The following is a 16188-nucleotide window of genomic DNA, read 5'->3' as shown; positions in this document are numbered from 1 at the left end:
TGAATCTGAAAAAATTTCGATAACACAAGCCAAGATATCGACAATTTGAGAAAAAGTTTCCGAATTGAAGAGTTTAAAATGAGTGTTTTTTATTTAGTTCTAATGTTTTTGAGCTTGTTGTGTTTGCCACAGAGCTCTACAGAGATGAACTAAGGAAAAATTTTCTGGCAGTTTTTTCCAGGGCTGATAAAGATAGATTTTTGCAAGTAATGTACGACCTGTCATCAAATCTTAAAAAATCTTTCGAGATGTCTGAAATCGGCTGGGATCACGCGAAATTTTAACAAACATAAAATACGAGGTTGAAGTTGGTAACGTTATTGTAATGATTCGTGTTTCGAGAAACTAGTTATTTCGTATTTTTAGGAATCTCTAAAATGCAGTAAATTATAATGAGGCAAAAGTAATTCATATTTTTAAAACTTAGCCACTTCAAAGTCACTAGAAAATTGCAAAATAGTAATTTTTTTATGCCCATTGTTTAGTTACGATAACATTACTAACTTCAGCCCATCATAAAATGAATTTAACCAATCACATAAAATCCCTGAAATCCTATGAAATCTTTTGAAATCATTCAAAATTTTATGGAATCTTGTGAAATCCTGTAAAGTCATCCCAAAACAATGAAATCTCCGAGATCTTTGAATCTGGTGTACAGACAAACCAGAGTGGTTAATCCTTTGAGTGGGACAGATAAGTTTGTCAACAATTACAGTTGACCGTTATAACGATACTACGACGTAAGATTGCGCGAACGTTTAGACAACCTGCGCAGATCTGGCTAGGAAGAAAAATCGGCTCAAAAAAATTAAAATATAACTACAAACACCAGAGTTTGGTGATTTAGAGCATTCAGTTTGTGAAACCTCCTCTAAATTTGTTAAATTCTTAGCTTTTGTTATTCGAATTTGCTTGGATTTATTTTTTCTTATATAATAGGAATGTTGTTTCATTCGTGTTCACTAATTAATGGTAAAATAAAATAAGCGTGAGATTCCAACATGTAAACATTCATCGACATACATTCTTACATCAGGTGCTCCAGAGACGAAAACTTTCTATGGCACAAATAACATTGTTGAAGATTTTGAAATCATTATTTCCCATTTCTCAAGTTTTAATTTCAACTTTGTTTCATACAACTTGGTTACTATTAACTCATCTCACCGTCAAAGGGATACAGAGCTCGACATGTTCCTAGAGGTGGTTGCGCTTCAAGCTCGTCAAGGTAGTATTCCTCGCCTCCGCTACCAGGCAAAGATGTTCGCGATGCTCCCAGGCCGGACTCCGGGCTGTTCGTGGAACTGTGCATCAGTACAGTAAAGCCAGAGCTGTCTATCTACCCTATTTTATCTTACCTAACACACTGCGAATTTGACTCTGCTACGGCATTATGTATTTACTAATATCATGATTGACATTGCCATTAAAATAAATCAAGATTTTCAGTGTTCGATATCAATGGATACATCCTTCAGACCCAAACTATACACAGCATTGATTTTATTCATAATCTAAACTTTCTTTAAAAGTTTATTTGGACAAAAGTTTTATCATAAATCCCATGTTAAAAATAAATGCAACATTAAGAATGCACCATTTGCGATGCCTTTTTTGGCATGACACCATCACTCGAGCACACTATACAGATGAATTTTTACAGCATAAATTCTCAGTTTCTAGGATTTAGTTGAATGTGAAATAACGTTCCAGTTACTGTTGCCGTCATTTCATATAGTAGAAAATACTGCTGCTAAATTAATTTGCATCTATTTACATGTATTAACGAAAAGAAGCAGAAAAGGACGCCTATGGTCGTTCTTAGGTGTAATATCTTAGTAGACAGCTGAAGAAATGAGAAAATTTCTAGAATTTTTCCCAATAAAACAGTTCATGTAATTCGATCGATATTCTGTTGTTAAAAGGTAGGTTTACTGATTCGTATATTCAGGACTTCTTATAGGAAAATTTATCAATACGATATGTTGTTTCAGTTAAGGTCAACCACGTTTCTGAGTGACACAGTTTGTGGTGAACAATATACAAATCTGGCAAACAGCTGTGCTGTACTACTTAAAATTTCACGATAATAGTTTTGCACAGTTTATCCACGTAACCTCAATCCTAGATTGAACACATTTTTTTTACCAAAGCAACGATCAGTTGAAATGGAAGTCTAACTTTTTGTGTATGATTACCAACGTTACCATTTAGTTAAAAAGGAATGCTAATGATTGAATAAAATGTGTGATCTAGGTTGGAAGGGTATACTATCCAAGAATATTTACGAAAAATTTGAATCAAATCAATGAAGCTGATCTCGAAATGTAGAGTTTATCATATTGTAACACCAAAAAAAATCCTTGACACTTCAAGTGAAATAACAACGCATTGTGTGATAAACTTTCCTACAAACATTGTAAAATATACCTCCATAAGTCTATTTGGTAATGAAAAAAAAATCAATCGAAATAAATAGAGAAATGCTGAAACGAAAATTCTGAGAATTCAACCATTTTTCTCAGTCCCCTTGAACTCGGCTCTGCATTAGGGTGGCCCTTAAAAAGCTCATTTTTGAATTTCAACTGTCTCACCCTTCAAATCAGTTCCGAATAATTTAAAAAAAAATTCCTTTATTTTTTCAGATTTTTATCTCAACTCTAATCCGTGCCCGTAAGAGCTTGGATTTCTCCATTTAATTCTTTCAGGGATACGGGTTTCGATAAAGTTTGGTAGAGGAGTTTCTTTTGTCACTAATTACAAATCTGAACTGGAAATTTGAAAATTCAAAATGCCGAATCCAATATGGCGGACCAAAATCTGAAAAGTCATTCGATTTCGATAAAACTCGGTGTTCTGAGGCTTTTTGAGGTCACTGTTTACGCATGTGAACTCGAAATTTTAACTTGACATTGCAAAATTCAAAATGGTGGATCCAATATGGCAACATCAATTGATCTTTGAGATATTAGATCCGCCATTTTGAGTTTTGTAATGTCGAGTTTAGATTTGTAATCAGCGACCTCAAAAGTCTATAAATACAGAGTTTCACAAAAATCGAATAACTTTTTGAATTATGGTTCACCATACTACCCGCAATTTTCAATTTTCAAATTTTGAGTTCAGATGCGTAGTCAGCGACCTAAGAAACGCTCATATACCAAATTTGATTGAAATTCGTTTGTAGATTCAATGTACCCCTGAAGGAGTTAAATGGCGACATCCACCTCTTGTGAATACAAATTAGAGTTGAAATTAAATTTTGAAAAAATAAGGAAATTATTTTGGAATTATTTGAAGCCGATTTAGGGGGCGAGCCAACCGAAATTTATAAATGATTTTTTTAGGAACAACCCTTACATACAAAGAATCTCAGACATTTTTATATAACGTCTATTTACATTAAAGAAAAGCTTACCCATGGATTGGTTGAGGTGTTCCAGGAGCACTCTTTTTGTGCACTGGTTGACTAGTATTAACGTTGCTAACACTTGAGTCTGACGCAGATCTTGAGAGGCTTTCCTCTCCACCAGAATGGCTTGATCTTCTAGAGCTGAGAGGTCTGGTCGCCGAACCATTGCTCGTAGGTTTGCGAGAAATTTGGCTTGGACTAGAAAAGTTACGAGTTAAATTTACACGATATTCGTGAAATACAGCGGCATTGTTCGACGACTTACAAGTTTTTCATTTAGAAAGACATTTATCGAATAATACTGTTGATCATTGAAGAGCAAAAGCATTGAAGAATTTTTACTTTTTCGGAATCGTTGGAAATCCTACGGTATGCGTTCAAAAATTTAGCAGCACTTTGCAAATTGTCCATTGGTACAAAAAGTATTTCTTGTCCACAATAAGGTCTAAACGAATGATTCAAATGGTATTCCAAAGTAAAAGCTACCAGTTTCAATATATTTTTTTCAAAATTCTCTGTAATTCTTTGTACTCCCACTGTTCTTCTTCCACAAGGCTATGCTATTTTTGAAGGTGTGCCATACTCCCACTACGTGACATTGGATATGGTTATATTTTGCGATTTTTATACTTCCGTAATGTTGTGTATATTTTTTTCTAGAAATAGCAATGGTAATTTCTTCTCATTGCCCAAGTGATTCGAAAGTTCTAAGATTAGGTGACTGAACATTTCAGTTCAAAAATTGGTAAGTCATTTTATTAATTCTACTGAAGAAGATTTATCTTGACCTTGGAGATTTGTTGATTAAAGTTATTCTTGGATATGAAGGTCACAACTCAAAACACTTTTATCGTGTTAACGTTTCGGCCCTGGTGGGGGCCCTCCTCAGAACAATTTTATTAGATTTATTTAGATTTATTAATTCTACTGTTTAACGGGCTACTGGAGGTTACATAATTCAATAAAAAATACACACCTTTTTTCCTGATATTTCATTCTAAGCTCCAAAATTCTCACGTTCAAAAAATTTTGCAAATTTTACAAAAACTGAACCAGTCGGTGCAAGAAGTTGAGCAATTTGTTAGAAAAAAAGTTGCAAAAAAATAGTTCAAAAGTTCTCAATGGAGAGTTCACAAAATACTGTAATTTTATTCGACATCCATACAAAATTATTTCCGAGACTTGTAATGATTACCTTGATAAGTTAAGGCCAGCACGCATAGCTTCATCAAAATATCCTTGAAACTTAGTTAGCTCAGCCCCAAGTTTGTCCAATTTATGACTGGATTCGTTGAGTTGACCCTCTATACTCATAGGATCACCCAAGGCAGGATTTTGTTCGTAGACACCTTTCATTTTCATGAGACCATCCCGCGCAGCGGTTTCCTGTTGGATCTTCGCTTGTATTTCGTCGATCCGTTGCTGAAGGCGCTTTTTCCGTTGATTTGGCGGCAAATCGCTGCAATCCTCCTTTGCACCATCACCATAACCAGGTACGTTGTTCTATAACATGACGGTAGTGGAAACCCACGTTGATTATAGAGTTGCAAATAATAGTTCTGTGTCTCAAAATATTGAGAAATACTCGACAGAATATTGCGTTGTCAAATTTCTTGAAACTGGGTATGTCAGGGTTATCGAAGTCGCTGATTTCAAAGATAAGCTCGGATCTGAGAAATTTTGAAAATTCAAAATGACGGATCTAATATGATACTGGATCTGCAATCTTGAATTTTTAAATTCTGACTTCGGATTCGTCTTCAGCGAGCCCGAGAATCCAAAATTACTGAGTTCCACTTTTCTAGTCCTCATAAGCTTCCCACAATTACATTTATTCTGTAAAAACAGGCATTTTCAACACTTTGTTTATTTAAAGTGCTTCCTATAATCGGGGATTCATCATAATCCCTCTTAAAACATCAATATTGACATGTTAGAAGTCTAATTGTGCAAAGAAAAATGACAACAATATTCCAAAAATTGAACATAAATTTTGAATAACAGATTCAATCAAAGTGTCTCAAATATGAGACGCTGTGCCGCAAAGGGTTAGCAATTAATTTGTCAAATTTTTTAAACTAAGAACTAATAATAATAATATAAATTAAATGAAAAATAAAAACAGCTATGCTCAAGCAATCCTGAAATGTTTTAAGCTAGTTTATTACAGTTGATGAGTTAATGTGAAAATCATAGACACGCGATTTATTTACATTTTTTTATACTTTATGAACTGAAATGGGTAGTGGAACATGTTTTATGTTTATAGGCAAGTTCGTTCAGCGTACTGGCCGATTATTAAATATTATAGAAGAGACAGACCTTTAAAGCAATGCACACCTCGATCAACTTCTGTCGTAAGCATGAAACAAATCACAAAAGCAGTAAGTCACACATCATGTTGTATGTCATTCAATACATTCGGGCATTTTCTGGCTAAATTATTGAATGCAGAGACAGGGTAATATTGTCGTTGAAGCTGACAAGTAATAATTATGCCTTCCGTGGTGAAAATCATTCTCAAAAAAATTTCCACAATTTTTAAGACTTCACTCAGAATGTGACTTTACAGATTGATGAATAAGTACTATTGATAAGATATTACTATTACTAGTACTATTATTTATTTTATAAAAAATCTTTTTGTTATTCTTGACAGTTAAAAAATAAATCGTTCTGAGGAGGGCCCATATCCGGGTCGAAACATTAACTAAAAATACGTTTTCTTAATTGACCGATCACCAAGATTCTATAATAGATAAATGTGACTTTACAGTTTCTTAGTTTTGCAGAAAAATCTGTGACCAATTCGGATTATTTTTTTCTCGCAGAAATTTCTTAATTGCTATGTATAAAATTAATTTCGGAAGATTTATGGAGAAAAATTACTAATACAATACCATTCAACATATTGGAAAATTTTTTATAATTCCATTTTCATTGAAAATTTATTCTTTCTGAGACATCAGCTTTAGTGTTCAATAATGCAGTTTCATCAGGAAATACATTGAAAAAAATAAATAAATAAATAAATCAACTAAACAGAATTCCGCTTTCTTCAGAATTGCGAAATGAAGAGGCTTTAAAAATATAGGAGTTATACCTGGAAATTAGTCAGATTTTCATGCTCCTCTGAAACTTGGTCAGGAATAGTAAAAGACCAACAAAATTCGCGTTTTTAAAATAATGAACAGAAAATAGAGTTTAGAAAGAATACGAGATCATTCCAGAAAATTTTCAGAATATCTCTAAAAGTCTCTAACATTATCATAATAATGCAAACTTTTTCTCTAAAAGATAATGTATGTCTTAGAATTTTTTTCACCAGGTTTGAAAATGCCCGACGACAACAGTCTGGTGAATTTTCTTAGATGTAGATGCAATTATTAATGTTCAGATGTGCGGACGATAGACAAGCAGGTAGCAATTATCACTATATGTACTTACTAAGTGGGATGGCATCCAATTTCATAGGTTGTGGATTGGAAACATGACAGAGAGACCAGAGAGACAGATCGAAGAACCATCCACCAAATTAAGAGAAAGGTATAGAAGAAATTAAATCACCATCATTTGACAGAACAAACACTCAAGAAAGAAGTAAGTTAAATTAAATCTGATGTGTAATAAGAAATAAAAACAAATTCAGAGGATGTTTTCTTGAAATAGTAAAACCAAAATAACGGTTTCAATCAGTGAATGAATTATCTACCGTGTTTATACCATGTTACAGTGCACATCCTACAACTGATCACAGGCGCAGATCCAGGACAATTTTTTTAGGGTAGGGTAGAGGTTAGCCCACTTCGCCCCCTACTCCTCACCACTGGACCCGCGCCTGCTCATCAAGACACTTATATAATCAATTAATTTTTTTCACCTAATTCATGCTTGTATCATATGCACTTGAATTACAGAATTAGAACCCAGATAACGAAGTGTGTCTGTGCAAAAAGTCTGCTTCGCTTGCTGTGATTGGTGATGAGTTTTTACCAAAAATTATCGTGAAATAATTTTTGTGCCGCAAAATAATGTACAGTAATAATTGTTTGTTATTTTGGTGCATAGCAAAACTTTCTTGCATTTAGCAGATATTTTGCTGACAGCTTGTGCTTAGAATGATTTGCTCGAATGTTGACAGCAATGGAGGACACAACTGGTTCCAATATTGTTAGCAATGTTATCTGGGAAGCTGACAACGAACCATCAGAAGAAAAACAAGGGGAGTCGTTCCTCTGCTTAAAACGCAATAAGAGGATATTACATATAAGTAATTGTATATAAACTTAAAAAAAGAAATAGAATTTTTTCAAGGACCTTTTTGTCATATTTGGAACATTTTACTCTCTTCTAGGCAGATTACTAGTACTTCAAGGTGAAATTAAATTAATTTGGAAAATAACGTAGTTTTCGTAAAGTACAGATCACGTCATTCAATTTTTGAACCTTTTGAAATTCAGTGTATCCCAAAATAATGTACTTTTGATGCTAACCAATAATATTTTAGATATTTAATTTTTGAATACTTGATCATTGCATCATATTCAAGGATATTATTTGTTTGTGTCAAAATTACAGCACCTCGGAAAATGCATACGAAATTTAAAAATATTCTGACGAACGAACAAATAAATTTAGTCACCAAAATATTAAGTTACGATACACCAATTCTTAAAACAAAAAAAAATTGTTTTTTAAAGTGCAGAAAATAACTCGAATTTACTATTATTTGTTACTCGATATTCTGGTAATAATTAAATACACTTCTATCAATGTTGCTGAATACCTCAGTTGCAGTTCAGATAAGTTTGAAAGAAAATTAATAAAATGAGGTCAAAAAGTGGGGGTAAGATGGAAAAGTAACTTGCTGCAAGCCCTGTTTCAACCAAAGTTTGAGTACAACATACATCTGTGTGACCAGTGTTGGGCACCACTAATTACTTTGTGTAATTAAGTACATTGAAATTACCAATTAAAAGAAAATAAAATACTAATTACATTTTCAATTTATAATTAGGAAAGAAAAACTTACTAATTACAATCGCATATCGCTTATTCTTTTAATTACAAATTACGAATGTAATTAGTATCGATTTTTCTCCTGATTACAAATTACGACTGTAATTAGAACAGTTTTTTTTTCCTAATTACAAATTACAAATGTAATTACAATCGATTTTTCTTCTAATTATAAATTACAAATGTAATTAGTATGGTTTTTCTATAATTACAAACTAGAAAAGTAATTAGTTTCAGTCTTTCTTTTAATTATGTATTAAAAAAGTAATTAGTCGGTTTTACTTTTAATTACAAAATACGAATGTACTCGGAATCTTTTTTTTTTTTCTAATTACAACGCAAAAATAAATAAGTAAGTAGGTAATAAGGATAAGTAATAATTTATGTCATTTTTCGAAATAATTGCAATCATACTTCAGGTATAGGTATGTGGGTCATTCGGCGGATACACGAGTGACTGAATCATTCAACGTAAGTGATAATGACTTCAGGTATATATGGGTATTTCATGTATATCAGTAACTCGGAGTATTCCAAAGGAAATATGTAAAATTGCAAGTATATATGGGTCATTCCCTGTAAGTATTAATAATACCGATAACTTTTGGGTTATCGCGATGAAATGTGACTGACTTTGATAACTGATTTCACTAAATATTGTTTTAAAAATATTGTAGGAATGTAATTAAATTATACAAATGTAATACCAAATGCTTAAAGTAATTGAATGGATTTCAATTACAACTGCTTACATAAGTAATTAAATGAAATTTAATTACAAATGCTCAAAGTATAGAGTAATTACATTTTTTAATTACAAATTCACAATGTAATGAGTGATTAAATGTGATTTTTTTTTTCAAGTTTCAACTTGCAGTTTGTTTCAGGCTTGCAATAACTTTCACGTAAACTCTTTATTTTTCACAATATTTCAGAATTCCAATCATCTTGTAATGTAATTTGTAGAAAATTGAAGCCTGATATCTTAAATTATGCAAACACAGCTTTTTCGAAAAGCTCTAAGCTCAATAAATTTCGAGTTCTTGACTCTATTTATAAATGGAATGATCCATAAGTACTCTAAATCATTGACATTTAGTTGGAATCCATATGTGTATGAAGTCAGTCATGCTCCCTTGGAACAACCCATGTGTACTCTTTAAGTCAGCCATATATATTTAGAAAGTTTCATACATAGCGGAAGTCATTGATATTTTCATGAAATTCAATTATGGCACATTCTCGAGGTTGCTCATATTTCCTTAGAATGACCCATAAATGCCTGAAGTATGATTGTAATTAGTTCTAAAATGATATGAAAATCATTTAAAACATTTAATTGCAGGGGAATTCGATTCCAATTGAAAGAAAAACCGATACTAATTACATTTGTAATTTGTTTACATTACTATTACATTACAAGGAAAATCGATTCTAATTACATTTGAAATTTGTAGTTGGGAGAAAAATCGATACTAATTACATTCGAAAATTGTAGTTGAAATTTTTGTAATTTCAAATTACAATTGTAATTGCATTTTTTATTCTTCTAATCGCAAATTGAAATTGTAATAAATAATTTTCTTACTTTCAATTACAAATTACAATTTAATTTGTAATTAAAATACAATTAATTAAAAAAACACGCCCAACACTGTGTGTGGCTACATATATCTAACCAATCATCACTAAACCAGTGCGAACATTAATACTGTGTAGATTTGAAAGATTTTAATAAATAAATAATGAATAGCTAATGAAACATGGAGAATAGGGAAAAGAAAATCGGAACAAATGTTACCTTGTTACTGCTGAATATTCCGAAAAGACCCACACGTTTTTTAATCTTCCCACCGGAAACTGTTCCCTTAACGGTGAGGTGATTATGGATTGGTTGCATCACTGGCTGAGATAACTGGCTGTTACTATCGTATGATTTTGCAGCTGATAAATCCTCGAATGGAAAATCCCCCGGTGGTTGAAAGCCGCTTTTGTAACGTTCGATAACCAACAGCGTGTCTTCTTTCTCATTAATTTCATTCGCCGCTTTTTCTATCCCGTCCAAGCATTGTTCAATAATTGGAGCGACGGCTCTTTCGATTGCCACAGATTTCATCATGTAATTCCGCATGTTCTTCACCCTTTTTTCATCCAGTTCCTGCAGACAGTGTTTCTTGTATTCAAACTATTAGGAACCTCTCGAAAAAAAAGATTCACAGTGTGAACGAACTTAACTTTTGCTATGTTCGCAAAATTTGCTCTTCTATTCGCAGAATAACATTTAAATTATAAGTAGAAAGTTAATTCCAATTAAATCCCAAGTTCTATTGGAGAAAGGTTAATTAAAAGTTAGTACCTTTAAAAAGTTTTTAGCATTGAATAAAATTATACGACAATGTGCTCCAAGATTTCTAATCATCCGGCTTGTTTACTTGAAATGCGTGGGTTTTAAAAAATTTACTGTACTAAGAGATATTTTAATTAAGGATGTACCAATAGTGCATAGTCTAGTCAAAAAAAAAAGTGAAAACGAAAGAAAGATGAAATAAATTTAACCAATGGCTATATTAAGTTCCGATAAGATTCATCAGAAACCTATACCTTTGTTACAAGAAGAAAAAAATTCAGCACCGTAATTTTTGATTGAAATGGTTCGGTGAATGATAATTTAAAATTAGTTATATTATCGTGTATCTCTTGTTAGTGACAATTTTCGTATCCTATATACAGTAATGTGCATTAATGATTTGGGCTTTCAGCTAACTTGTTTTCAATCCAAAATAAAACTCAAGCTCGATTCTATACAAATTATATGACAATGACCAGCGATGCAGCCGAGGTGAGAGATTGGAAGTCATTGTTGCATAATTCATATAAAATTAAACTCGCATTTTGTTTCAGAGCGAAAACTAGTTTCCCGGAAGCCTAAGGCATTAATGAACATTACCGTAGAATTATGTTCGTAACTTAATTCTACACAAACCACCTGACATGGACTTTTGATCAGATGAATATATTTCGAAGTAACATATCAGATTATCACATAAACCTGTAATGATTTCAGCCTAATTGTTATTGCGCTCAATTGAAGAATCATATAATATGTATATTAGAATGTTTCAAAAACATATAATTTTCCATGAAAGAAATATTCTGTCAAAAGACGAGCGTTTTGCGTTATGTGCAAGATCACGCTTATTTGATTTTGCACTTGTTTTTACATGTTTTTGAATTTGTGAAGATACACGTTGTAGCACTTCAATTATTTCTTTCCTAACATTTATATTCAAACAAAAGATCTCGATCCATAATACAACAATAAATCAACCGGGAATCATAATCTTCTAAATTAAGAGTTCATATTAAATTATAACTATTTTATTGAATTGATAATGAAAAAGTTGTAAGATATGCTTCTCAAATATCAACTGAAGATTTAATATTACAAGTGTGGGTCTTCTTTGTCACGTAAATTAATATTATAATTGATGTAAGCGATAGAATGAAAATTTCATTCGTAATACGTCATAAGTTTAAACAAATTTATAAAAATGAAGTATTAACTGAGCATAATCTTCCACATAATGTAGAACGCTAGTCTTTTGACAGAATCTTTCTTTTAGCGTAAATAAACATTTTAGGGGGTGCCATCGTGCAAAATTGCAAATTATTTTTTCTAAAACACCCCAACATATATACATACGTGTATTGAATTGACCATGCAAAATTTTCACGAAGTAAACCCGGTGCAATTTCTAGATCTATCGAAAATATTTTGTCTGGTCTAAAAGTGTTTTCTGTAGATATTATTCGTTGAATATGTACCTGCAAATGTTGGAAAACGTCGGGCATCGCTGTATGGTAATGTAGCGTTTGCATGTCGTTTGTTTTTTGCAACTGATTCGCATACTCCGTTTTTGCCTCTTCGCACTGCTGCGTTTTCACAGTCATGTTCATTCTCTGTTTCTCTACCTGTGAAATTCACTTTTGTATTATTTTCAACATTGTTTCGAAATCTTTTGCCATGAATTCAGCATATAATTTACATTCTTGATTATAGATGTATGTATTTGTCTCCCAGAAAATTACAAACCTCGGCCCTAGAAAGATTAAGGTCAGCATCGGCCCTTTGATAATTGTCCAACGCTCTCTCCGCTTCACGAAATGCTTTTTCATAAGCTTTTCTGGCACGTTCTAAATTTCCTATCTGACCAGCAAGTGACGCCATTAATCTGGCTCCTTCCTGCAAATGTTTCTTTCGATCTTCCTTGAAGTCTTTTACAAGAATATTTAGCTCTCGAAGGACATTCGCCTGCAGATTTTCGGCTATAAGTTCTCTCTGGCCTGCTTGATCGTTCACTTCGTTCAATTCCAGCTTAAAGGCACGGCATGGACTGTACCTTTTATAACAGAAAATAATTATCAGCATCTTTGATTCAAAATGAACAAATTTAATTACGTTTCCCAATTTATCATCATTAATTAAGGACATACCGTCTGGATCACAAGATGGGAAGAGTAAAAACCGTTGAAAAAAAAAAGAAAATTATGGTACTCTATACGTCAATTTAAAATGACCACTGGTACTTCATACTTTGACATAGTACAAAATTAATTGAGATTCCACAACATACTGTTATATTAACTTTCTAAATAGTCGCCAGAATTTGCCAAGCACGGTTAATCTTGGGAAAACTGCAATTTTAATTTCCAGAAGTTTACTGAACAAAAATAAAAACTGTTTAATTTTGGATGGAAAAAAAAAAAAACTGCCATCTTTCAAGTGTAAAATATTTATGTATAGACGTGCGCAGCCAGCAAACACCTTTCAAGCTATTTGATGATAAGCGTATAGACGTTCTGGTTTTCATCAAGCAACCTTCATATACAGTATAGCAATATAGTATAAAATTTGATTGGAATAAAATTCCTATTTATAGTACAAGAAATATTTCTCTTTTTTACTCACTGGTAATCTTCCTCCTCCTTTTTTTTCGGCTGATAACTCTTGACAAGTCTCCTGTAGCAGAAAAAATAAACTAATGTATTCAATTGTGATCAACCTCAAGAAGTTGAAAAAGTAAAATTACGGTCACCGGTAGTCGATTGCCGTAATTCAAATATCACATTGCAGTATAATTCGTGTACATTGAAGAAGCTCAAGCAAAACGTGTACTCGTATGCTTTCAGTTCAACATGTTTTTTCTTTCTTCAACGCAAGTTTACAAAAATAGAGACCGAGAAACAGAGAGAGCAACAGTAAATAATAAAAAATTGTGTGGCGAGTACATAGTGATGATAATATTTGAATTGAAAAGAATATTGCTGTTGGCATGAAACACACGCAGTGTAAAAGTTTGACGCTACGTTTCGCATAATTTTATTTAGGCGCATTGTGCCAGTCTGTTTTACCCCTCATAAAAATTGGCTGCTTTAATTCCAACTAACGTAATTTTCAATATTATGTTCCCGGAAATTATGAAAACATTTCGTGAATGTTTACACGGCGTAGATATTATTTATGCTATACAACGTGAATATACTTACAAGTTGCTGATCGTATGTAATATGTCGAAAAAAAATTTGATGTATAAAAATGAAGTACCTGATGAAAGGAAGATGAAAAAAAAATTCGGCAAATTGCAATTTATCAGAAAGTAAAGAAGAATACACACAAACTCTTTGTTAGCATCATTAGAGTAGTCAGAAAAAATTAGATCATAAATCTCTGCAGTTTTCGACGCAAGTTTTTTCAAGATCATCGAAATTCCATTGTTTATGCTCTCTAGCAACGAGAAAGTTCCATGAGATTGTTTAATTTATATTTCAGTAGTTCGGAGAAAAATGTTTAGGGCATATTTGAAGCAACGTCTAAGTAGATACAATAGCTAGAAAAAAAAAGTACTGCGGGACATAACCTAGACATCTCAAGTGGCAAGAACAACGAGGTTCAATTGCTAATAACTGTTGCAGTTATCATTTTTAACGAATATAAAAAAATATTACCTAATTACTTTTATACTCCACTTTGTGGTAGGTATGAAAGTAAAAACTTTTTTCCATTAAACTTCCTTGTTATTATGACGATGAAAATATTACTATTACATCATAAATTGATAAAAGTACTGACAAATTTATACGATATTGAAATTTTTCAAACGTTTTAAGCTGACCGCCCATTTCTAGATTCAAGGCACTATATTTGGAACCGGACTATTGGAATATGAAGTGCTATTTGAGGATAAAAATTTTACTACTCAAGACACATACCATTTCGAAATTAATTTTTCTGTAGAAAGTATTGTAGAAAATAACGCTGGGCGAGGTATCATTTTATTCCTTGTGATTTCAAAAATCCCGGAAAGTCCCTCAGCTCTGGACGCTATTACAAGAAATGAGCATTGTTGTTTGGCCATTACGACAAGAGATTTTCGCATTATCTCTAAATACTCGACATTTTCCACAACTATATATCTCTATCTACCTATTTATTTATTAGAAAATAGGGATGGACGATCTCGATTCGATTCTGCCTAGATCGATCCATGAGGTTTAAAAAATCGATCTTTTGTATCGATTCTTTATTGTCTCGATTTTCCATGAATCGATCCTCCATGCTAAGAATCGACTAGTGGCGCCTATAGGCGAATTCGCAATTCTGCGGCTGCGCGTTGTCTTTTCTATCCACTTTTCTATTGGTCGAATCAATATAAAATGGTTTATCCGACACTCAGTGAAATCGCAAGAAAATACTTGATCGTGGTTGCAACGTCGGTACCTTCCGAGAGGTTATTTTCACGAGCTGGCAATATTTTAACGGAGAACAGAAACCGACTTTCTCCAGATCACCTACAGCAATTACTTTTTTCAAATTCGTTGACGCTTAAAGAATGGCACATGAAAGATTAAACGTTAGCGCGAAATTACTATTTTTCACGTTTTTTTTATATATAACACTGTAAAGAATTCTCAAAAATTGTTTTATATTTGTAAAAGAGTAATAATAAAACAAAGTTTTAGATAATTTTGTTTTCATCATTATGAATTAAAAAAATGTAGGGCAAATTATAATTATTAAAAAAAAACCTTTCAAACATTTCTTTTCAATTTTTACGATTTTTAAAATCGATTCTTACTAGATCGATTCATTGCAGTCGATTTTTCAGTAAATCGATTCTCGATAAACCGATTCAAGATCGATCCAAGAATCAATTCTTTTGAAAGAATTGCCCATCCCTATTAGAAAATGTCCTCATGACGTCAAAGCCTGGTTGTCGGCGCCATTTTATCACTAGATAACCTAAGTTTTTAATTTTAATGGAGGCAAATCGTGATTTTTGGGGTTTCGAATTGTTCATGTCACATAAATTAACTGTCAATGGTCAGCTGTCAGCCTGGTTGCATTAGTTTGATTTTTTTCCACCAGATGACATATTGCAAAGTGACAATATCAACAAGATGTCTGGAATAATGTATCAACGCCCGGCTCGAACGCCTCGACGTATAGATATGAAATTTGGGAAGTATGTTTCTTTTATGACGTAACAACCCATTGAGAAAAGACTTTTCGAAATTCGACTCCTAAGAGTATGAAAACGGGTGAAAAGTGATTTCGCTGATTTAACAATATCTGCTGGATCCGATGAGATATCGACTTAGTTTTTGCTTCTAGCGATAGCTCATGCGGATACCTAAACACTGATTATAGCATTTTTCGAAATTCGACTCCAAAAGCGATATAAAAAAAAAGCGTT

General features: G+C 32.6%; 1 protein-coding gene across 7 annotated transcripts in view; it reads right to left on the bottom strand.

The window, feature by feature from the left end:
• LOC124175735 (formin-binding protein 1-like) overlaps window positions 1–16188 on the bottom strand; it is a 43736-nt gene that overhangs the window by 2872 nt on the left and 24676 nt on the right. Inside the window, exons 3-10 of one of the 7 annotated variants that reach the window (XM_046556203.1) lie at window positions 13404–13454; window positions 12528–12834; window positions 12260–12406; window positions 10236–10592; window positions 5738–5767; window positions 4611–4918; window positions 3422–3613; window positions 1171–1307 (exon numbers count right to left, since the gene is read on the bottom strand). In XM_046556203.1, coding sequence (XP_046412159.1) covers window positions 1171–1307; window positions 3422–3613; window positions 4611–4918; window positions 5738–5767; window positions 10236–10592; window positions 12260–12406; window positions 12528–12834; window positions 13404–13454 — 1529 coding nt within the window. The remainder of the gene's footprint in view (window positions 1–1170; window positions 1308–3421; window positions 3614–4610; window positions 4919–5737; window positions 5768–10235; window positions 10593–12259; window positions 12407–12527; window positions 12835–13403; window positions 13455–16188) is intronic. The other 6 variants (XM_046556207.1, XM_046556204.1, XM_046556208.1 and 3 more) reach the window with 6 other exon arrangements.

The sequence above is a fragment of the Neodiprion fabricii genome, chromosome 2 (assembly GCF_021155785.1).
Source record: "Neodiprion fabricii isolate iyNeoFabr1 chromosome 2, iyNeoFabr1.1, whole genome shotgun sequence".
Classification (NCBI taxonomy): domain Eukaryota; kingdom Metazoa; phylum Arthropoda; class Insecta; order Hymenoptera; family Diprionidae; genus Neodiprion; species Neodiprion fabricii.
This window is presented reverse-complemented; position numbering and strand designations above follow the sequence as displayed.